This window comes from Ochotona princeps, chromosome X (assembly GCF_030435755.1).
Source record: "Ochotona princeps isolate mOchPri1 chromosome X, mOchPri1.hap1, whole genome shotgun sequence".
NCBI classification, from domain to species: domain Eukaryota; kingdom Metazoa; phylum Chordata; class Mammalia; order Lagomorpha; family Ochotonidae; genus Ochotona; species Ochotona princeps.
This window is the reverse complement of record NC_080865.1, coordinates 3,692,861-3,716,783: the sequence shown is the minus strand read 5'-3', so window position 1 is coordinate 3,716,783 and position 23,923 is coordinate 3,692,861. Positions and strand designations below refer to the sequence as shown.

Genomic DNA, 23,923 nt, shown 5'->3' with positions numbered 1-23,923 from the left:
GTTAAGAGTTAAAATTGAGAGGTTGTGATTTTGCCCTGCCATACTTGTTTTTGTGGGTGTTGATATCTGTGTAATTGCCCTTCCTTGTGTGGACTTTAGTGGGGAGACCTTCCTGTTTGCCATCTTTGCTTATGATTCACCTCCTTTTTTTCTGGATTTAGTGCATTTCTAAGGAGATTTTGTAGAGCTGGTTTTGTGCTGGCATATTCTTCTAATTTCTCTTTGCTATGAAAATATTTGATTTCGTTCTCAAATACGAATGAGATCTTTGCTGGGTACAATATTCTTGGTTGACAGTTGTTCTGATTCAGGATTTGGAAGATCTTTGTCCATTTTCTTCTTGCTTGTAAAGTCTCTTCAGAGAAGTCAGCAGTGATCCTGATTGGTTTTCCCCTGTATGTGATCTTTTCTCTGCTTCGTACTTGTCTTAGGATTCTTTCTTTGTCTTCGTTGGAGTGGAACTTGAGCACCATATGTCTGGGTGAAGATCGCTTTGGGTCATATCTGCTGGGAGTCCTCTGACCGTCCTGGATTTGGGCTGGGTTCATGTTCCAAGTGTTTTGAAAGTTTTCCTGTATAATTTCTTTGAGCACCATTTGCATTCCTGACTCTTTTTCTGCTCCTTCAGGAAGGCCAATAATCCTAATATTCGATTTTCTGAGGTTGTCTTTCATTTCTTGTATGGTCTTATTGGCTTTGTTCAGACTTGTCTCCAGCTGTTTAATGAACTGGTTATGTTTGTTTTGTGTGTCTTCCGTTTCAGAGATCCTCTCTTCTGCTGTATTTGTTCTGTTGGTTAGGCTCTCAATTTTGTGCTCTAAGTCAAGGATTTTACTTTTCATTTGTTGTATTTCTGAGGCTATGTGGTTCTTGAATTCCTTGAAGTCCTCCCAATTCTTCTCATTGTCTCTGACATATTTTAACATTATTTTTTTGAATTCCTTGTCTGGTAGATCTTCTATGTCTTCATCTCGCATCTCCGAAATAGACATTGGCTTTTGATCCTTTATTGGTAGGGTGTTGGCTCTCTCATCTGGATCATTACCTTTTCTGGTATTTCTTCCCATTGTGTTAGTGTTTCTTTTTTGAGAGACCTAGGCACCAGTGTGCCGAGGGGTCTCCAAGCACTATCCTGTAGAGATCAGAGTCTGCAGGCATGGAGTAGCAGGGTGTGGGAATTTTCAAGGCACTTTTGGTGCGTCTCCAAAACACTGGACCTCAGGGCGCCACTTCCAGGGTCCAGCGGATTCAAAGCGCACTCTCAGCTTGTCCCCTACAGGTATGCTACCACAGGGCGTGGGGGAGTGAAGGCACTCTCTGTGCGCGCCCCCTGTGCGCGGGATCACATTGCTCGGAGGATTCTAGGTGCTTTCTCGGTGTGTCCCCAGTGCCAGGGACTGCAGGGTGTGGAGGTTCCAGGTGCTCTCTGGGAACGCCTCCTGCACGCGGGTCAGCAGTGCTCTCCTGGTGCGTCTCCCAAGCACGGGACTATAGGGCGTGGGGTGTTCCAGGTGCTCTCTGGAAGCGCCTCCTGCGCAGGCCCGCCCACCCCAGCGCTTGCAGGGGACCAACCGCCCCAGCGCTAGCACGGGACTGCCCAGCCTAGAGGCGTGCTCGGGTTCCTGTGGGACAGCACCGCCCAGCTGAGTGCCAGACCGCAAAGGCACGGGGGAGTATTCCGTGTGCCTTTTGCCTTTCTCCTCAGCGCACAGGACCACTGTGCGTCACCTCCCAGACACAGTTTTGGCAGTTTCAAGGCACTCGCCCTGTGTCCCTAGACGCTGGAGTCTGGGGGGGGGAGGGGCGGGGAGATGAGCACCAAGGGTGTTCAGGCTCTGTGCATGCCCCTAGGGGGCCAACTCCCGGAGCCTCCAACCCACCACTGTCCCCACCCAACTCACTCAAACCTCAGGTTCTTGCAGTCTGCCTCTTCCTCTGGTGGGAACCCTCACCGCAGGTGCGTCTCCCGGCTACTGCGTCCGGTGCAGGTCCCGGCGGGTCCCAATGGAACCTGGAGGCTGTGGCTGGTGCAGGTCCCGGCGGGGCTTGGCGACCAGGGTGGGCGGATGCCAGCGGGTCCCGATGACTCCAGGTCCTGATGTCCGCAGCGGGCGCAGGTCCTGGCGGGTCCTGGCGACCAGGGTGAGCAGGTGCCAGCGGATCCTGATCACCGCCAGTCCTCACGGCCACAGCGCCTGCGTGTCCCGAGGTCTGCTGGTTGACTGCGGCTTTCAGCGTCTGCACTCAAAGGTGACTCAGCAGGTCAGGAGCGGAAAGTCGTCTTCCCTGCCCTTTGTTTTGTTTTTCCCTGGTTGCTCTTCCGAGTTGTGTGGATTTTTTTGGCTCCACACTGTCCAGGGAACTTCACGTTCTTCTCCCTGTAGTTCTATGCTGCTCCACTTACGCTTTTGTCACGTTCTAGCCCTCTCTGTCTGTGAGCTCCCTCACAGTCTTCCTCCTATGTCGGCCATCTTGCAAGTCTCCCCTAGAAGAGGATATTTAATGTTATCACAAACAAATACTGTTGGAGGTGATGGATTTGTTAATTGCCTCAAATTGAATGCTGTATAGTATATACATGTATAGAAACAGCATGCTATACTTCCTAAATATGTGCAGTTGTTTTGTGTCAATTAGAAATGAAAACTTAATTTTTTTTTCAAGTAGACCTTGAAGCATGTCCCTTTGGAGAGTTCCCCTTGTTGACATAGGAAGTGTTGTGAAGGTAGACTGCTCCAAGAATGGGGCTACAAATCTAGTGCTTGCCTTTACTGTGCCATGCGTGTCCGTTTTTGAATTGAGGCTTATTTTTGCATTGGTCTCAAAGAGTTTGAGCTGGGCCCACCAATTGTAGGGAAAGCCACAGTTGTTCATGTAAATTTTCCCGTGACTAGGAAAGCCTTCCAGTGGATGCATCCAGAGCACTCCATTGTAAGGACACATCCTTGTCTCCTTTGGTTGCTGGCTCCCAGGCTTCTGCTCTGCTCCTGCCGCTCCCTGCTGAAGGCCAGGAAGCCTTCCACAATGCCTTCAATCATAGGTATTCATGAAGGGAGTGTGCAGCAAGAAATCATAATATTTTTAAAGATTTATTTATTTATTTGAAAGGCAGAGTGGAGACAGAGAACTCTTCCATTTCTTAGTTTAATCCCCAAGTGGATGCAACTGTTAGGTTGGCTCCAGCTGAAGCCAGGAGCCAGGAATTCCATCCTGGTCTCCTACATGGGTGCCAGGGTCCCAGGCACATGGGTCATCTACTGCCTTTCAAGGTGTGCTAGTAGGAGGCTAAACTGGAAGCAGCAGCTTAGCCCTTTGTACTACAATGCCAGCCCTTAAATATAAGATGTTTGCAGTGAGTCTCCAAAGCTATTTTGATGAGTGCTTCCAGCTTATGGAGGTAAATGAAAATGGCCAAGTTGCAGATTCAGCCATGTGTAGAGATCATGTCCTCCTCTCATCCCTGTGTCTTGTAGGTGTGTCTCTCCTGTATCCTGTGAGCAGAAGTGGGGCACTCCCAAACTCAGTGCTCTCGGGAACCATTACCTGAAATTGCCATGTCAGTGTTCCCATCAGCACTCAGTTTCCTCCTGCCTTTCTGCTCTCCTTCCTCATGCTCACTGGGCACCTGGAAAATCTGTAGTGAGTGGACAGACAGGGAGGACTGTCAGGATTGTAAGAGGCATGCCATCAAAAAAGCCAGCCTTCATCTTCGCTCTTGCCAGCTCTGAAGTCATCTCTTGTGTTTGGCTTTGTATGAGCCTCTGAAGCAGTATTCATATGTAGTTTCTCAGCCCATCATTGTCTTATAGCTGCCAAGAGGCCTGGCCTGTACACAGAGGCTTTGCCTGCGGCCAGGGTCTGGGCCGTTCTCTCCCTTGTCTCCCTCCCAGCTGGAACTGACCACCATTGTGATACAAGTGTTGTACCTGATTTTCTGGGAGAGGAAAATTTAAAGACAAACCTACAACTGCCTTCTCCTGGAAGTTGTGCCTACATTAGGAGCTGTTTTTCCCCCCTCTCCCTCTTTTTTTTCATACCCTGAAGAATCTGCATCTCAATCAGAATAAAATCAGGAGAGTGATTGTATGCTATTAATTTATGTGGCATCATGGTCTCAAGTTAGAGAACTGGGTTTGCTTGGCCTGTAGTTTGATGACTGTAAGCTTTACTTTTTTTCATTTTTGCATAAAAAGAGGAAGAAAAGTTACTGAAATCATATAGTAGTCATCTGTCCTGGGCTGGATACTGGATATTGTAGAACTAGGAGTCTGACCAGTATTCTCCTCCAAAAGTTTCCTTAATACTTTTAGCTGGAAAGTGAAGGGAGCATGACTTGTTATTACATGTCCAGAGAAATGGGGTTTTATGAATTATTTATGTGGACAATTAGATTTTAAGTGGAGACTGGGATGTAACGAAGACACAATCTGACCTCAACCTGGTGATTACCATGCGTTGAGCAAAAGCCACAGCAGTAGGCCCAGGGTGGAGCTTTCAGTGCCAGCGGCTCAGCCCTGTGCATAGCCGCTGTTGGAGCACTCAGTGGCTGCCGAGTGTGGGACAAGCAGTGAAGACTGATACGGACACCTAGACTGGGAAACTTGTAGCTACTGTGCAGAAGGGAAGAGGAAGCATGGGGCCGAGCTAGGGAGTGGCCTCTTGGACTGTACCCCTTTAGTAGGCTTTGTGGGGAGGCTCTGGAGCAGTGACAACACACCTGAGTGCTAGGCTAAGGTTTGTGCCAGATTGGCTGCTGTCTTTGGAGCCCCTAGGGAACCAGGAGTCCAGGTGTTTTTCCAAAGAAGCCGTTGTCTGCTCTGGCATGGTAGGGCCACCCCCGTCTGCCTTCCTTCCTCCTCTCCCTCTTCCTCTCCATCTGGCCTGCCCCAACCTGCCAGAAGTCTCCTTTGCTATAGGGTCTCATTGCCAATTACACTTCCCTGTTTTTAACTTGATGATTTTGTCCCATGGCCTGCTTTACTGAACTTAAGTTCTTCTCTGACATGGCTTGTTTGGTAGTAACGTCCAGTTCTTAGGCCAGTGGGAGTAGAGAGGGCAGAAGGGCTTTGTGGAAAAGACCAGAGAAGGGAGGAAGGAGGGTGAACGCAATGCTTCATAGGCTTTCTAGATAGAACAGACACCTGAGACATGAGCCCCAGAAAAGGCCCTTGACTCACACTAATGAAATCCCTCCTGCATCTCAGCTGCTACTTTCCAATCCTGAGCGTGCATCAGAATCCCACAGAGGGTGTGTCTCCACGGAGATTGCTGGGCACCATCCCCACACTTTCTGATTGAGAAAGTCTAGGGCGGGGCCTGGGAATTGGTTTTACTATCAAGTTCTTGGGTGGCACTGGTCTAGAGGCCACACTTTTCTGGGCCTGAAGTCCTAGAGAAGAAGGCAAACAGTTTCTGGCCCCAAGCTGAAAGGGGAGGCACTGGCCATGCAGTAGCTCTTTACCTATGAAGGAGAAAGAATTTAAGGTCCAGTGATCCCGGAAGAGAAGTTTTAGCTTAGCCTCAGCATCACCCCCCACCCTCGTCACAGGAATCTTCCCAGATGCCATATGCTGGATTTTCAGAAATGGTGAGAAAAAACAACAGTAAGCTCTGTGTGTTTGTGCCTTTGTACACGGAGAAGTGGGTTTAACAGGTGCGCTTTCCTGATATCTGTCTGGGTGTCTGGTGGCCCGGCCGCCAGAGGGGGAGAGCAGCGAGCAGCATTTCCCCAAGCAAGGGCAGGGTATAAGAAGGCATGGCCTGCAAAGGGTCCCGTAAAGGGAGGCATCTGATTAAAAGGCCAAACCTCGGCAGTTCATTCTCTTGTCTCTCTCAAGCAGTCGGGATTGGGAGTAGTATTTGCTGTTGTGTTTCTGAATTTCTTCCTTCTGCTGTTGGTACTATCCAGGGTCCTGGTTAGATTCCTAATGTGTTGTCTGTGGCAATGCTTTATCCTGGTCCCAAAAAGGAAAAAAACAAAGCAGTGGGCAGGGGTTCTGCTGGAAGGGTGTGCAGGAACCTCAGTTAATGGTGTTTTGAAAGCTTCCATTGTTACTGTCCATCCCTGACTTGTCAAGCCTCTCCTGAGAAGTTTTCTTGCTTTTGACTTTATGGCAGAATGACAGCACGTTTTTGTTCCCCTGATGTTTCCTTGGAATTGTAAAGATGTTATTAGTTTGAGTACTTGGAGCCCTAGTTGAGGGGTGGCATATTAATTGGGCTTTCATTTTTTATCTAATATAGAACACCCTGCAGCACTAAATAAAAATGTCACTGTGTAAAAGTGTAAAGGCTTTCTGTGACAAATGTTTTTAAAGATTCATGAAGGGCTGGAGATTTGATTTATCTGATCCCTTTTCTGTGATGCATTCCTGTTTAATGTTAGCTTCAATATTTGAACCATGAAGAATTCTCTCAAAATAAAAACTGCAGTGAATCAGTTTATGTGAACAAAACTAACACCATGCCCCCCTTTTTGTTTTGTTTTGTTTTTGTAATTTGAGAGGCAAAGACAGAGATAGACAGGGCATTCCGCAAATGCCCATAAAAGCTGGGCCAGAGCCAGGCAAAAGCTGGGAGCAGCGAGCTCAGTCTGGGTCGCTCACATGGGTAACAGAGAGCCAGCTACTGAAGTCTTCGCTGCTGCCTGCACATAAGCTGGGACTGGCAGTGCAGCTCATTCTGCTGTGGAAGATGGCCATGTTAACTGCTGGGCCAAGAACTCAGCCCCACCAGGGGGACTTTACATCAAGTAGTTCAGTCCTCTTCTTGTGTTGGGTGGGCAGGGATGCTTGGTTTCCCAGCAGCTTGAATTGTCCCTGGGGAAACTCTTGGTTATTGGGGAGTCAGTGTAGCTGGCTGCTTGGTTGAGATGGCTGTTGGCTTGTTCTTATCAGACACTGTCCTTCAGTATCTGTCACAATCCCATAAGTGTGGGGAGCGCTTAGGTTGGGGTGTGTTTGGGCGAGGGGCGGAGTTTGAGCTGCTGAGTCACCTGTATTCTCAGAAACACCTTGAGGGAGACAATATCCAGTCTTCATAGATGGCCCATAAATGATGGCTGATAAGAGAATTCACCTCAAGTGAAGGAAATTAGTTCCAAAAATCCATAATCTTTTTTTGAACTAGTCAAAACCTACATCGAATCTTGTGCATTAGACTTTTATTTAAAAAAAAAACCCTGGAGGATTGTTTAAAAGACTAGTGGCAAGGGAACCGCTAGCAGAAAACAATTGAAGCTGGTAAAAAGGAAAAAGTTGTTTTTATCTTTGGAACAAGTGCTTACTCATACTCTAGTACCTGGAGCAATGTATGAACTTCAGTGTGGCTTTTAGAACCAGTTTTGAGTATTGCATTGTTATGTCCTTAATTTATTCATTTGCTTTTTGGAGATAATCATCTTAATAAGTCAAATTATCTTTTCTGCCCGTCAGACTATCGGGAAGAAGTTACCTCCAACTACAGCAACTCTGGACTCATCAAAAACTGAAATGGACAGCAGGACTAAGAGTGAGTTTCCTAAATTATCCATTTTACAATGCAAAGCTGATAAGGGCTTTCCCATCCCTGAAATGCTTTTTGAAAAAAATCCCTGAATAATCTTGGCAGCTTTTTCAAACACATAAAAATGCACATGAATGTGGTTCATTACATACCCCCCATTAGGACGCACCCAATTTAGATGTGCAACTCGCCACGGGTTTTTTTTTTAATTATTTATTATTTAACTTCATTAATTACATTGTGTTATGTGACAGTTACATAGACACTTGGGTTCTCCCCACCCCTCCCCAAACCCTCCCACCATGGTGGATTCCTCCACCTTGTTGCATAACCACAGTTCAAGTTCAGTTGAGATTCCCCCATTGCAAGCGTATACCAAACATAGAGTCCAGCATCTTGTTGTCCAGTCAAGTTCAACGGCTTCTTAGGTATACCCTCTCTGGTTTGAAGACAGAGCCAGCAGAGTATCATCCCAGTCAATTGAAAGCTCCAACATACCATCAGCAAAAATTTACATCATTATGGAATTAATTGACATAGTAATGAGTAACCAATATGTTAAAAGTAAATGCGAGTTCCCAGCCACCTTCTGTGACCACCTCCCCTACACTTCAATTTTAGTTTATACACAACATATAACATTCAAAACATAACATGTTATACATAACATCATATCATCTTAAATTAAGGCAAACATGTGGTATTTAACCTTTTGGGATTGGCTCATTTCCCTTAGCATTATGGTTTCCAGTTTGGCCCATTTGGCCACAAAGAACTGCATTTTGTTTTTTTTAATAGCTGAGTAGTATTCCATGGAGTAGATGAACCACAGCTTTCTTATCCAATCCTCTGTTGATGGGCATTTTGGTTGCTTCCATGTTTTTGCAATTACTGATTGTGCTGCTATGAGCATAGGAGTGCATGTTGGTTTCTCATAAAACAAGTGTTCTGGATATATTCCTAGGAGTGCTATTGCTGGATCATACGGTATGTTGAATTTGAGTTGTTTGAATATTCTCCATACTGATTTCCATAGAGGCTGTACCAGCCTTGCAGCCCCACCAGCAGTGGAGTAGGGATCCCTTTTCCCCGCAACCTCGCCAACAAGTGTTGTTGGTGCTTTTATTCATGTGGGCCAATCTTACTGGCGTTAGGTGGTACCTCATTGATGTTTTAATTTGGATTTCCCTTATTGCCAGGGAACTTGAGCATTTTTTTCATATGTTTATTTGCCATTTGGGTTTGTTCCTTTGTGAAGTGTTTGCCCATTTCCCGTGCCCATTTCTTGAGTGGCGTGTTTGTTTTGACATTTTGGTTGTTTTGTAGCTCTTTGTATATTCTGGAGATCAGCCCTCTATCACCTATGTCGTGTGCGAAGATCTTCTCCCATTCTGTGGGTTGCCTTTTTACTTTGTTGATTGTTTCTCTAGCTGTACAGAAGCTTCTTAGTTTGATGAGGTCCCAATTGTTTATTTTGGTCTTGATTTCTACTGCTTTTGGAGTCTTTTTTAGGAAGTGAGGGCCTACCCCTAAGTGTTGCAGTGTGTTTCCAACATTTTCTTCCAAAAGTTTGAAGGTTTCTGGATGTAGGTTTAGATCTGTTATCCATTTAGATCTGATCTTAGTGTATGGTGAGAGATGTGGATCTATTTTTTTGTTTCTGCAGGCTATTAACCAGTTGTCCCAACAGCATTTATTGAACAGACCTTCCCATTTGCCTGGATTGTCGTTTGTCTTTTTGTCAGATTATTTGGCTGTACCTGTGTGGGTTTCCTTCTGGTGTTTCTATTCTGCTCCATTGATCTTCCTCTCTATCTTTGTGCCAGTACCACGCTGTTTTGATAACCACTGCCCTATAGTATGTCCAGAGGTCCGGAACTGTGATTCCCCCTGCTAACTTCCTGTTCTTCAGGATGGTTCTAGCTATCCGTGGTTTTTTGTGCTTCCAGATGAACCTTTGGATCATTGTTTCCACTTCCATGAAGAATGTTTTGGGCAATTTGATTGGGATTGCGTTGAATGTATATATTGCTTTTGGCAGTATAGACATTTTAATGATATTGATTTTACCTATCCAGGAGCATGGGATGTTACTCCATCTTTTGAGGTCTTGTTCAATTTCTTTTTTAAGTAGTTTGAAGTTTTCTTCAAATAAGTCTCCTACATTTTTGGTTAGATTTATTCCCAGATATTTCATACTTTTCTCTGTTATTTTGAATGGTATCTTGCTGGTTAAGTCTTTTTCCATCTTGGGGCTGTTCGCATACACTATGGCTGTTGATTTTTGTTCATTAATTTTGTACCCTGCCACTCTACCAAACTCTCGTACAAGTTCTAGCAGTCTCTGTATTGAGTCTCTTGGCTCTTCTACATAAAGAATCGTATCATCTGCATATAGTGAGAGTTTGACTTCTTCGTTTCCCATTTGGATTCCTCTGATTTCTTTTTCTTGTCTTATGGCCTCAGCGAGTACCTCTAGGACTATGTTGAATAGTAGTGGAGAAAGTGGACATCCCTGTCTTGTTCCAGATCTCAGTGGGAAGGGTTCCAGCTTTTCTCCATTCAGTATGATGCTGGCATTGGGTTTTTCATATATGGCTTTAATTATGTTGTGGATTTTTCCATCTATGCCTATCGTTGCCTATCATGCATGTATATGTATATATGCATGTAGATGTGTATGTACTGCCCATGTAGTACAGAGTTTGGCTTTATCCATATATGCTGAGTACTTTGAGTAGTTTGGGTGGTGGAAAAATTCTTACAGAATCTAGGTTCTTTAGGCATTCATGGACCTTCATGTCAGAGAAGCTGACCACTCAGCCACCACCAGACCACCTTGACCTCTAACTGGCCTTCTCAGCACATCTGTGCTTCGGCCTCTAGGTACCTCTGTGATGTGTGCAGGTGGGAGACTCAAGGCCTTGTGGAAGGATTCAGCGAGTGAGCGAAGAGGATTGTCAGGGTTTTAGAACTGTGGTAGCCAATGGAAATGTCACTTGAGTAACATGTTGTTGGTTTTTAGTTGCCACATTAAAGAGAAGCAATTGAGCTTCCTTGTCATGTTTTTAACCCATTATTGGCAGTATTATCACTGAACATGTAATCCATGTGAAATTATTAAATGAGATGCTTTCTTGCTTTTTTCCCCAGAAAGGCTTCATCATCCTGTGTGTATTTATAGGCATGGCATATCCAGTACAGAGTAGCCGTGTTCCTAGTGCCCCCCAGCCATGTGTACGTAGTGGTGACTTTGTTGGATGGTGTGGTTTTATAATGCTTCTGGGACCTGAGAAGAACACAGTCCTAAATATTCAGTTCCCGAAGCATGCAGGTGAATCCTGGCTCAAGCCAACGCCTTGTCAGTCCCGCAGACATCATGACGAGGGGGTGGTTTCCTGATGGAGTGCAGTTTGACCACAGCTGCGTGGAGTGTTCAGCTGGGAGTGAGGAGGGCCAGTTCTGGTACTAATTAGCCCTGTGACATTGCTGGCTGGGAGTGAGGAGGGCCAGTTCTGGTACTAACTAACCCTGTGACATTGCTGGCTGGGAGTGAGGAGGGCCAGTTCTGGTACTAACTAGCCCTGTGACATTGCGCAAACACTTTGGTTGTTGTGGTCCTTCTCCGTACTGTCTGTAAGCCGGGAGATTGTGCTAGAGGAAGGCCCTGAGCTTTCTCTCAGCATCTTGATCCTCTGGTTTAATTTTAAAAGCTGTAGGGCTCATTGTGTAAGGATTCTGCATTCAGAGGACTGGGAAACTGGGGAGACCAAGGGAAGGATGGGAACAGTTCTGTGGGCGTGTGAGAGGCTGTGATGGGTATCGATGTGAGTATGCCTGGGAAGGGGTGGCAAGGCAAGAATTATGGACAGGGGAGCCTTGAGAGGTGTTTTCCAGCAGATGTTTTTCATAGATTCAAAGGGCAAGAATTTCTGCAGTTTAGTCTCACCTCACTTTCATTAATAGCGGCAGAGTGGCATAATTGTTTTGCCACGATTTCTGTTCAGTGGCATCTCAGTCCATGGAGAGCTGCCTCCATTTGGACCATTTTCCCGCTTTCAGATTTTAATGCAATATCTGCATTCTGGTGGAAGATGCAGAGGGCTGGCCAACTCTTAGAGATGACCATAGGATCAGAATGTGAGCTTCCTGCTGGTCAGCACCGGAGGAGAGTTGAGCAGCTCGCTCTGTGTGGGTGTTCCTCTGGCTGAAACACAGGTTCACACCAGGAACAAGAATCAGGATGACTGGACAGTGTCCAGGGGACTTGGGGCTTTCTGAATGAAAGTGCAACTCAGTTGATCAGATTTATGGAAACCACCACAATCTCCAGTCCCTCCTGAAACATAACATTTGTGATACTGAGAGTCATTGCAAACTCGTGCTGAGGAACAGATTGCTTTAATTTTCATAACAAGAGAAAAACTGTCTAAATATTCATAATGAAGTGCCCTGAGGTGCCTCCTGCCTACCACATCTGGAGTTTCCCTCTTTCTTATTACAATTGATGCAGATTTGTAGCTTCTTTGGGACAGAAAAAATAGCCTGAAGAAAGCACTGTTTAACATCTTTCCGAACAGAGCGCTGAGTTTTATAAATGCAGAAGGCCAACTGAGTCCGTGGGTTTGGAAGAGAAAACACCTGGACGGGATTAGTACAAGGGCAAATGGGCTTTCAAGTAAATGACAACCCCAGCGCAAAGGCTGTGTTGTTCTTGCTGAACTGTACCTGCTTTTGTAACAAAACACACCGCCTTTGCTATGCTCTGAACTGACTTGCTTCTTTGGAGCTGCCCCTGTGATGGTCCCATATGGTGCCTTGTTGCTGTCATTGCTTTGTTGGTTTCTCTGGGGCTGGGCTCTGTCTTCTGTTGCAAATCTCCGTGACTCTGCCTAGAAAGTGCTCAGCATGCAAAATGGCAGTTGGGCCAATGGAGCGCTGTGAATGGTTCCTGATGTCATGGGCTCTAGCTTGGAACCCCTTCCTAAGCATTCAGCCATCAGGAAGAAAAGGATGCATTTGGTCACCCACCACCCTGTTTCTGGGTCTTCAGGTTTCTGAGGCTAGCGGTGGTTGTCAGTGTTCCACAGGGCCAAATAGAACCTTTGTTTCTTGTAGTCAGTACTCTAGGCCAGTCAGCCCAAGACAAACTTGCAATCTGATAGAGTCATTTGGCACATTACAACAAGGGAGACTGCGAACCAGGTGGGCTCGGGATGTCACCCAAAGGAAAAAGATAAACAAGGAAGTTCCAGGTTTCAGTGAGAGGTTGAGCTCAGTGAAATGTAAACGATGAGGTGTTTTGATAGGCGCAGAGCAGGACTGTGTGGCAAGGGCTCGCTCTTCAGTCTGGGCTATGAGGTAGCCAGTTCCCGTTTCCTTGGCATCTAAGATAGATGCGCAGTGTTGCATCTGCAAACCCTTTACCTGAGCTTGGGGCTGGGCATCAAGACTGCTGTGTGGGTCATAGTGGCCGCGATCCTTCAGGCGGGAGTGGAGCATCTATTCTTACTGATACAAGGTAGAAAAAGCTGTTTCACATGGCCTCTGGTTTCAGAATGCAACTTTTCTCAGGATGGAAATGCAATCTGGGACCAGTGTTGTGCTGCAGCGGGTTAAGCTACTCTTTGTGACACAAACAGCTCACATCTGAGTGCTAATAAGTCCCAGATGACCCACTTCCAGTTCAGATCTCCAGCAACGCACTCACCAAGGCTGCAGGGAGTGGCGCAGGCATTCAGGCCCCTGTCCCGCTCCCGCATGTGCGAGACCAGGATCGAGTTCTTGAGTCAGGCTTGCCCAGACCTTGCAGCCATCTGGGAAGTGAATCAACAGATGGTACATCTGTTTATTTTGATCTAGTTCTGCTTGCCTTTCAAATTAAATAAATATTTTTTAAAGGTTTATTTTTATTGGAAAGTCAGATTTACAGAGGGAAGGAGCTTCATTCAGGTTTCCCACATGGATAGCAGGAAGCCCAAACACTTAGCCCATCTTCTACTGCTTTCCCAGGCATGGAATTTGATCAGAAATGGAACAGCCAGGGATGTATCCAGAGATCATATGGGATGCCAGCATCACAGGTAGCAGCTTGACGTGCTGTACTGCAGCGTTGGCCCCGGCTTGTTGGCACACACTCTCTCAAAGATACATTTTGTTTATTTGAAATGCAGAGTGACAGAAAAGAGGGAGGGGGAATCTTATCTGTCGGTTCCCTCCGTAAATGGCCACAGCAGCCATGTCTGGGCCAGACAAAAGCCAGGAGCCTGGAACTCCACTCTGATCACCCACCATCTTGCCCTTCTTTCCCAGACACAGCAGCAGGGAGCTGGATTGTAAAGAAGCCAGGACTTGAACCAGTGATCCAGTATGTGATGCTAGGAGTCTGCAGGTGGAGGCTTAATGAGCTGTGCCACAATGCTATCCCCGTAAACTCTAGTGTGTACTGATGTGTCCTGTGTCTTTTACCCCGAGTCCAGTAAACAGCGAAAACAGCTTGGTTTCTCAGTTAGGCCTCATTTTTGCTTTCTCATCTTGATTGAAGAGGAGAGGAACATGTCAGCTCCCCTGTTGGATTTTCCTTCAGGCAGACTGACTTTGCTCACTTTATCCTGCCCTACTCTCACTTACTTTTGGGCTTACAAATTTGTACCCATCCAATGTGACATGTTTCCCATCCAACACCCTCTTCAGTGCACCCCACGCCTGCTGTGTACTCTAGCCTTTGTGCCCCATGTCCCAAGAGTCCTCTCCTTTTGCAGAGAAGCACCTGTCACCAAGTGGCCCCAGCATGGACCTGCCATCTGGCTTCAGAGTCAGGGTCCTCCATGATGGTCCCCAGTCTACCTGTGCTGCCTAAGGTCTGCATTTGAAACACAGTCCTCTTGGAGACAGAAGTGAACCCTTATTCAGCTTGTTGCCTTAGATACTGCAAGCAGTCTTCTGAGCAGAAGAAAGCACCTCTGCTCTGTGCTGGAGAAAGAGATCTTTGCATGTCAGACTTTCATTGCTTCTAAAAGAATATTTCTTTGTTAAAACAAGAGAGGGCCTGGCACAGTGGCCTAGCAGCTAAAGTCCTCAACTTGAACGCACCAGGCTCCCATATGGGCGTTGGTTCTGATCCCGGCAGCCCTGCTTCCCGTCCAGCTCCCTGCTTGTGGCCTGGGAAAGCAGTAGAAGACAGCCCAAAGCTTTGGAATCTTGCACCCGCGTGTGAGTCCCGGAAGAGGTTTCTGACTCCTGGCTTCGGATTGCTGCAGCTCCAGCCATTGCGGTCACTTGGGGAGTGTATCATCACATAAAAGATCTTCCTCTCTGTATAGCTGACTTTGCAATAAAATAAATAAATCTTTAAAAAAAGCCAGAGAGCAGAAGGTATCATAATTGATCCTTGTGAAATAATTTGCAAGTCAAATCCTCAGCAGCATTTGACAGCAAACATGGGGGTTGCAACTTCAGATTTTGGTCAGCTTCTTCAGAAAGGAAGATGTGAGATTGGAGCTGATAGAGTGAACTACATGTTGTGTTTCATTTCCCTGCTGGAATTGAAATATGGAGCAGGCCTTCTTCACTTTGGCAGTGTTGGCACTGAGGATCTATCTCTTTTGGCGACAATGTCCTGTATGTATTGCCATATGTTCAACAGCCACTCTGCACTCAACCCAGTAATTGCCAGTAACATCTCTTACCCCTGACCCTGAATTGTGACAGCCAAAAATGTCTCCAAGTATTTCTAGTGTCCTCTGGGAGGCCTGTCTTAGTCCGTTTTCTGTTGCTATAAAAAAAATACCACCGACTGGGTAATTCGGAAAGATTGGAAGGCTGGCTCATGATTTTAGAGACTAGAAGTCCAAGACCGACTGACTGACTGAGCTATAACAGGGGAAGGCAGTGCCTGGGCCAGGGAGAGCAAGGCCTTTGGCCCGTAGTCTCACGTTCTTTTATTATCAGATCCACCTGTTCAAGAGCAAGGTTCTCATCATCTGAGTGCCACCCTGACCCCGGGCTCTACCTCCCAGTGCTGTCACATGGAGGATTACATTTCAACAGACATTCAAACCATAGAGGCCCATTTTCAAATGGCTGGTAAAGCTTCACGTGAATGGCATGATGGCATTGGCATGTCCCTGCTGCCTGGCACTCTGTTAATATATACTGACTAAATGATGAGGCCAGCATGTATTTCACCCTTCTGAGTTGGCCCCGCTCCTCTGCAGCTCACCTAGAGCTTGAATTTTCACCTAGCTAGCCCTATCATCAGCACCTTGTGGTTCTACCTTCCTGGGTCCAGTCAGTCTGCCCTTCCTAGCAGACTTTGGGCAAGCGCCATCTCTAGAGCAGTGTGTTCTCAGTGGATTTCCAGAACCAACTACAGAGAGATCACCTGGGAACCTGTTAGAAATGCAAATCCCCAAGCTCAGCCCTGGCCTAGAGTCCTAGGGCTGGGCTGAGCCATCTGGTTGGGCACACCCTCCACCTAGGGCTGATGTGTTTCCAAGTCTAAGACCCACTGACCTCTAAGGTTTTGTAGCTTCCCTAGCTGCTCATCAGAGTACTGCCAAATAGGTGGGTTCTGGGTCCCACGTCACCTGTGTGGGTTCAGATCCCCAGGGAAGGGATCTGGGAAGCAAGGAACAGGTGCCGCACAAAATTCCCATCCTTGCAAGTGACTGAGAAGCACTCCCAAGCCTTGTACCTCTGAGGAATGTCTCTGTGTATTACACAAAGCTCCCTACAGTTGTCCTGGAAGACAGGATCCTAACTTTCCTGCTTGGAAAGTTATTCCTCCATTTCCAATACTCTGCTTTCAACTGTGTGCATTGGTCTCACCCTCTTCTCACTGATGCCAGTAGAAAAGCTCCACTTGGTTCCAAGCTCCTTGAAAACCAAATGCTGGTCTTTTTTCCCTTGTTCTTTTACCTAGAACAGCATGGAAGTCCATAGTGTTATGTGCAAGGCCACGATGCTAACAGTTCTGAAAACTAAAAGGGTTTATTAGTCCCTGAATGATAAAACTTGCTTTGAAGCACCATGTGCCAGCCTTTGCCCTACCTGGAGTGACCAGCCATTCACTTGCTGCAGTATTTTAGCGGTTGAGTGTGGCCTCAAAGCACAACTTAGAATGTTTCACACCTATGATCTGTGTAGTACCTTTTCTTTCAAAAATCTGGAAAAGTCTATTCTCAGAAGTCCTAAATAAGGGATTATAAATCAGTAGGGTCTTGGATGTCAGTTGAGCTGAAGGAAAGAATTTCTGATTAGAATGTTGGTGAAAGTAGGCATCACTTGATACTTGATACTTCTGTTGTGCAAACATTCCAGAGGGCCAGCATTCTAGCGCAGCAAGCCAACCCTCCTCTTCTAACACCAGCATCTCACGTGCATGCCAGCTTGAGTCCCAGTGCCCTGCTAATGGAACTGGGCAAAAAGCAGCAGAAGATGGCCCAAGAGCTTGGGCTCGTGCCATATGCACAGAGGACCAAAATGAAACTCCTCCACCCTGGCTTAGGCCTGAGCCATCACTGACTCTTGTAGCCATTTGGAGAGTGAATCAGCAGACAAAAGACTTCTCTTTCTTTATCTTCTCTCTCTTTCTTTTTCTCTCTCTCTCTGACCCTGCATTTCAAATAGGTAAATACATAAATAATTTGGAAAAAAGACAGTTCTAGATCTAGGTGTGGCTTGTTACTTTCCACCACTACTGAATACTCTGGAGAGCTTCCTGTCACGCCGTTGAGCCAGAGTTAGCCCGATTTGATTTCCCCTTTGCATGTTTGTGTTCAGCTTGCTCTTGTGCTTTTTGTGTTTTGTTCTGCTATTACATTTTTTTAAATTAAGCTAAAGAAAATTTTTGCTTGTTTATTGTAAATAGTGTGGTTTTTTAAAAAAGATTCATTTATTATTATTTATTTGAAAGTCAGATTTACAAAATGAAGGAGAGACAGAGAAGGAAAGATTTTCCATCTGCTGTTTCACTCCCCAAGTGACCATAATGGCTGAACCTGAACTCCAAAGCCAGGAGCCAGGAGCTTCTTCTGGATCACCCATGAGGGTGCAGGGTCCTAGGACATAAGCAGGGAACTGGATTGGAAATGGAGCAGTCGGGCCATAATCTGGTGCTGGTATGGAATGACAATGCTTGAAGATGGAGGATTAGCATGTTGAGCCATGGTGTAGACTCTGAATTGTTTTGGTTTTTATTGAATAGATTATAAAACCAACTGCAAAGAATAAGCGTGTGAGTTCGGTTCCTTTATTAGTTTTAAATAATATGTGAATATCTCCACATTTACAAATGGGAGTAATGGTCTTGGGGGTTTTGGATTGTGACTGGGCTATGTGGTGATTTTAATAATGCACATTTCTTGAAGTGTGAAAAGCTTAATTGAGACAGGGCTTTTGATCTTGGAACCAGGAAGTGGGCTTGGCTCCTGGAGCCTGCTGATGCTGTACACACTTTCTCTGCACACTTGCATGTTCATGTTTTGTTTTGTTTCATAGAAAGAATAGCTGATTTTTTAAAAGATTCTTGCAAGATTTAAGCAAAAAAAAAGCTTAAGCTTTAGGATTTTAGTTTTATGCTAATTCATTTGTATTTTATAATCTTTCTAAAGGAAAAAGTGGCATCAAAATTAGCTTAGTCACTGAATAAATTGTGCCTTTATTCATGTTTCTGAACGTACTTCTTCCCTTTTTATCTCAGACTAATTAAATCTAGCGGATGAATAGATGAAAATGCCTTCCCTCACTCCACTGTGTGCTACACGTTTAAAAATTATTATCTTCCCACATTCCCCCCCAAAATAAAAAAGTGGTTTTGGAATTATATCCTTTTAAGACATATAAAATGGTTCCTCTTTGATGAAAGCTGCCTTGAAATAATTTCCCCTTTCTCTAAAGCACGCCAACATTAAATCATAGTTCTGTTTATGAGTGTGTTTGTCTTTTCTTGCCATTCCTCTTGTCTTTACTCCCCCCCCCCCCTTTTTTTAAGATTTGTTTTATTTTCATTGGAAAGGCAAATTTACAGAGAGAAGGAGAGATGGAGAGAAACATCTTCTGTCCACTGGTTTCAGGTCCTCCACACGGGGACAGGATCCCAAGCTTTGGGCCTTCCTCGACTGCTTTCCCAGGCCACAAGCAGGGAGTTTCGCCTTTAATTTCTCAAAGGAATAGATGGTCCATGCAAAGATAAGCATGGTTCGTTGGACTTCCTTGCATATTTCAAGTGCAAAAGCTGACAACATCTTTTTCATGGTAGTGGTTCAATAAATATTTTTTGGAAAGTTATTTAAAAGTCACAAATTACAGACGAGAGAGAGAGAGAGAAATATTTTCCAACTGCTGATTCGCTCCCCAGTTGGCCAGAACAAACAGAGTTGGGTCGTAGTGAAGCCAGAGCTTCATCTGAGTCTCCCACGTGCGATGCCCAAACACTTGGACCTTCTCTTCCCAGGCCATTAGCAGGGAGCTGGATCAGAAGTTGGGCAGTTAGGACATGAACCGGTGCCCCATGTGTGTTGCCAGTATCATAGGAACATCTTTACCCACTAAGCCACAAACATCAGTCCCAAGTTAACGCTGCTTTTGCATCTAAAGGCACTGAGGTTGCCTGGAGCCACGGTGTAACTGCTTGATGAGTCCTGGCCTTGGGAAAGCCTGACTGGGGCCACATACAGTCCTTAGTGTCCTGACTTGCAGCTCAGAATCCTCTCCTCCCACATATTGTCTCACACAGGTCCCTGCACTTGCCAGCTACCATTTGGGGTTGTGAGGAATGGGCAACAGCTCTGTGTGGGGTTGTAGGGTTGTGAAGAGGCTGAGATGTGTTGCCTCAGTGGACAGTTGCTTTGATCTTTTCCTTTGTGGTGCTTTCTAGATGATTCTCTATGCACATGTTTCATGTGTGCATAGCAATGCTTCATGGTAGAATCTAAAAGTGGATTATGGTGATGGTCACTCAACCATATGAATGTATTAAAATTCACCACACTGCAGTAAAATTGGGTGCATTTTACAGTATGAAAGTTGTATTTCTTTGTGGTTTTACTATTGTCTAATGCTGATTCGAGTCTGTTGTCTATAAGTTACCTGAGGGGGGGTATCAAGAGTGATCCTGACAACCTCTTAATAGGAGGTCATATGCACAGAGTGGGGGGGACCCCAGAGTGGAGCAGGCGGACAGGAGGAGGCTTGTATCCCAACCCTGAAGACTCCCAGATCCTCACCAAGGACTATCAGTACGGGCAGCAAGGACTACATCCCAACTGCCAAGGAGACCACGGGGAATTGGAGTGCCTTTGGAGGCCGAGTACTCCGAGGTCATCCACTCCCATTTGAATCTCCCACATGGGATGGAAGAAGTCCAAATCCCTCCTCGCAGGACCCAATGTCACCGGAACAGCAACCAGGAGCCCTGAGCGGTCCGCAGAAACAGAACAGTAAACTTCCTTTGGGACTAGGGAGAGGAGCTTTCTCTGGTCCTTACTTAGTTCCAACTCTGGATCCCCACCCTCTCTTGCAATGACCATCAGGGTCGCCCCGGAGCCCCCCCCCCCCAAACAAAACAAAACGAGCAAAAAACAAAAAATTAGAATAGATAGAGAACAACAAGGAAAGCTTAGAAGTAGGAAACGATCAGTGGGGACTCACACATACCTTACTAGGTAGGACACGAAAATAAATTACTCTTAACTAGGGTATGGAGGATTTCTCTGAACATCCCTCCCAACAGTGTTCTGTGCCTCAACTGGTGTCATATGCCTTGTTAAAGCTATAAGCCAGTTTAGACTATCTTAAAATCTGCCAAGTTCAGTAAAAATCATGCTTCAACACAGTAAATTGCTAAATGCTAACGTGAAAATAGACATGAGACAGCTGAATAGTATCCTATAGCCATTTTAAGGTAGGTAGAAGCCAGTTGTATACAAACTAAAATTGAAATGTTAATGAAGTAGTCACAGGATGTGGTTAAGAACCCGCATTGTCTAACATATCAGTCACTCAATACAATGTCAATTAACCCCATAATGTTGGAAACTGTTGATGTTATGTTACGGCTTTCAATTGGTCAGAATATATTCTGCCAGCTATGTCTTCAGACCAGAGTTGGTCTCCCCAAGAAACTGTTGAACTGAGCTGGACAATAAGACACTGGACTCTATGCATGGCACGTGCTTGCATTGAAAGAAACAAGACTAGATTTGAACTGTAATCCTGCAATAAGGTGGAGCAATCCACCATGGGGGGGCACGGGGAGGGGATGGGGGAACATCAGAGCCTAAGAAACGATGTTATAAAATGAAATGCAATAAAAAAATAAGAAGTTGTATTTCATTAACTGTGTTTTTGAGAAGGCCAGTGATACTTGCCCTTCTTATTACAAAGAAATGAGAAGCCTGAAGTAAAATGACCCATGGAACATTTTGAGGCATGCTAGTGCCTTCCTGGTGGTGCTTGCCCTTTGCTGGTTACAAGTGCATGCATTCCAGAGTCATTCGTTGATTCTCTTACTATGAACCTGGCCCTGAAGGAGTAGAAGGGTTAGGCTGCAAGGTAATGACAAAGAAACACAAAGAGGCTTTTCTAGAGTGGAGGACATATTCAGACAGTCTTTTCCTAGGAGATCACTGAACATTTCTGTTTTCTCATGTCATGTCCCTTTCTGTCAGGAAGTCTCATGTTTGGAGTAATGAATATCTGCCTGATCACAGCGTAGTAGTTGTCAGTTGTCTTATTAAATCATGCAATAGGAGGTCCAGAGATAGCCCCTCAAAGGCTGGGTAAATTTGACACACATCTCAGTAGTGTCTGGGCTCAGGGTCAAGTTCTCTGATTTTTCTTCCAATGAAGATGAAACAATGGTATAAACATAAAAGCCAGAAACTTTTGTCAAGTCCCCACCCAAGCAGATTTTCTCTCACATCTCATTGGCTGGAAATGCATCGTATCCTCACTGCCAGACCAGTCAGCAGTGTAGACAGTGGGGAGTGAGATGAATACATTTTGCCTGGATTTGTGTTACTCATCCCTAGGACTGTGGGAGGATTTCCTGTTTCTGAACAAACGGAATTGGGTGAACTAGGAAGTAGACCGGGAATGGCTGCTTGGCAAGTTAAGCAACAAGCTCTTTATTTGCTTGTTCTGACAGAAGGAACCAGAAACACCACCTGTTCCTTTCTTTTTTGTCCATGGGCATCTGATATTCTTTGTAAAATGTCTCCATGATTTTAATTCAAAGAAGTATCTTGAAAGATGGAATTGCTTTTGCCAGGTAGTTCTGCTGCGTTAGTGCACATTCATGTTGGATTAAGTTTTGAATGTGCGTAGTTACTTTTCAGTAGCACAGTCAGTGGGAAAATTCATCAGGAGCTACCATTATCCAATTTAAAGATGCTGAACGCACACCCCCACCCCCCAAACCCTGCCTTTAGAATCTGACCAAATCAGATTTGGGAAAGTTTGTTATTAACTGAAGAGAGATGAAATGTTAGTAACCGTGTGAGTTCAGGAACATTATATTGATGGGGTTTGGAACTAGTGCCCTACAGCAGAAGTTGATGAGCAAATGCCCTCAGAGGCCTGGGGTAAGCTAGGACAGGGGAGCTAATTGATGTCTTCAAGCCATGGGACACAGAGCTCAAGCATCCGTGCAGAAGCAAGGGAGGGACCTTTTCTCGCCCCCCGGCTCCTCCCCTCCTGCACGTCTCCATCTGAGGCCAGAGCTTGTCTGTATTATGAATTTATATTGCCTTTACTTTAGATATCACTCTTTGAGTGATGGGATGTTTAGCAAAATAAACATGTTTCAATAACATGAAGTCTACTGGGGACAATATAATTGATACTTGTGTATATAATTCTGGGTTATAATCTGTTGGGACTGTCCTAATCCTTGGGAAATATCTAAGGCCATTTAAAACCATTACGTTTGTCAACTTTGATGCAGAATAATAAATGCCTGTCCCAGCTGATGCTAGTTCTCTTGAATTTTTCTTAACACCTTCTACCCTGAGTCATCAGAGCCCGGGTTTCTAAGTTGTCGTTTCCCAGACGGATGATACATGTTTCTACTGTCTTCTCAACTGGTGCTTCTAGATAAATGGCGTTAATTTCACATCATGCTTTCAAAGGCATATAATTCAGGACATCCTTGAGTTGATTTTGAGTGGCTTGAATATTTTTCTGTCTTTGGTGAGGGTTGGTATATCTCGTTGGTGGTAAGCAGACCCATCTTTGATTAGGCAATTTCTCACAGTGATGTCATGGGAAATGTTTGAATAAGTTAACTCTATACACGTATATGTGTAAAGAACGTTCGGGCAGTGTTGTTTGGCTATTTGGCTGACATACGTTTGCACACAGATTGATATCTGTCTCTTAAGATCTACCGTGGTGGCATAGTTTTTTTGTTGATTTATGTACCATTGCAGCCTTGTAACATGAATACTCTGTTTCTGAACAAGGCAAAGATAAAATGTAAGCATTCTTCTCTATAGATTATCTGCTTATGCATGTACCTGAAATTTGTATAAATCCATACATGTCTATTTTCCTGAGAAATAGGAAATTTCTGTTAATTTGAAAAATGAAAAGCAGTTAATAGCGTGTCATGATGTTGCATGATTTGTGAGGAGGAATAAATGAAGAGGGGTGGATGTTTGGTGCAGTGCCACATTGCTGCGTGCGGCGCCAAGATCCCTAGCTCAAGTCCTGGTTCCTCAGCTCCTGATCCAGCTTCCTGCTGCTGCACAGCCTGGGTAGCAGGTACCAGTGCAAGTGCTTGGAGAGACTTGAATTGCATTCTGGCTCCTGCCTTGAGCCTGGCCTGGCCTTGGGTGTTCTAGGCATTTTGGGGAATACATCAGTGAATGGAAAAATCTCTTTCAGTCCGTTTCTCTGTCTCTGTTTCTCTGCCTTTCAAATAAAATGGGGGAAATTTTGAAGAGACTGAATGGACAAAAAAATGCGCCAACCTTAGGTCCTGTTCTGAGGACGACCCTGCTTCTACACAGCAATCTTGCCTCTTAAGCCCGCTGTTCCCTGAAACGAATATAATAGAGAACATGTTCCCCTGGCCCTGTCATTAGAGAAAGTGTCTTCAAGGTTGTGTTTTGTTTTTTCTTACAGCCAAGGATTACTGCAAAGTAATATTTCCATATGAGGCGCAGAACGATGATGAATTGACAATCAAGGAAGGGGACATAGTGACTCTGATCAACAAGGTAATGCAAGGTTCTCTCCTGCTTTCTCAACTCTGCCTCACTGCGCAGTGTCAGCTGGCTGCTACCAGCTTTGACTCTAGCCCTTGACATGCCTGCTTGTCATGGCTCTGAACTTGTGAGGGAGAAGCTTCTCTTTGCTTTTTGTCACCAAGCCTAGTCTATGTAGGTGAAATCTCCTGGGCTTCTTTTTGTCTTGG

At 45.3% G+C, this 23,923-nt stretch overlaps 1 protein-coding gene across 6 annotated transcripts in view; it reads left to right on the top strand.

The window, feature by feature from the left end:
• Window positions 1-23,923, top strand: part of SH3KBP1 (SH3 domain containing kinase binding protein 1) — a 336,326-nt gene that overhangs the window by 221,002 nt on the left and 91,401 nt on the right. For all 6 annotated transcript variants that reach the window (XM_004597477.2, XM_058658245.1, XM_058658244.1 and 3 more), the window contains 2 exons: window positions 7,434-7,509; window positions 23,632-23,726. In XM_004597477.2, the coding sequence (XP_004597534.2) occupies window positions 7,434-7,509; window positions 23,632-23,726 (171 nt within the window). The remainder of the gene's footprint in view (window positions 1-7,433; window positions 7,510-23,631; window positions 23,727-23,923) is intronic.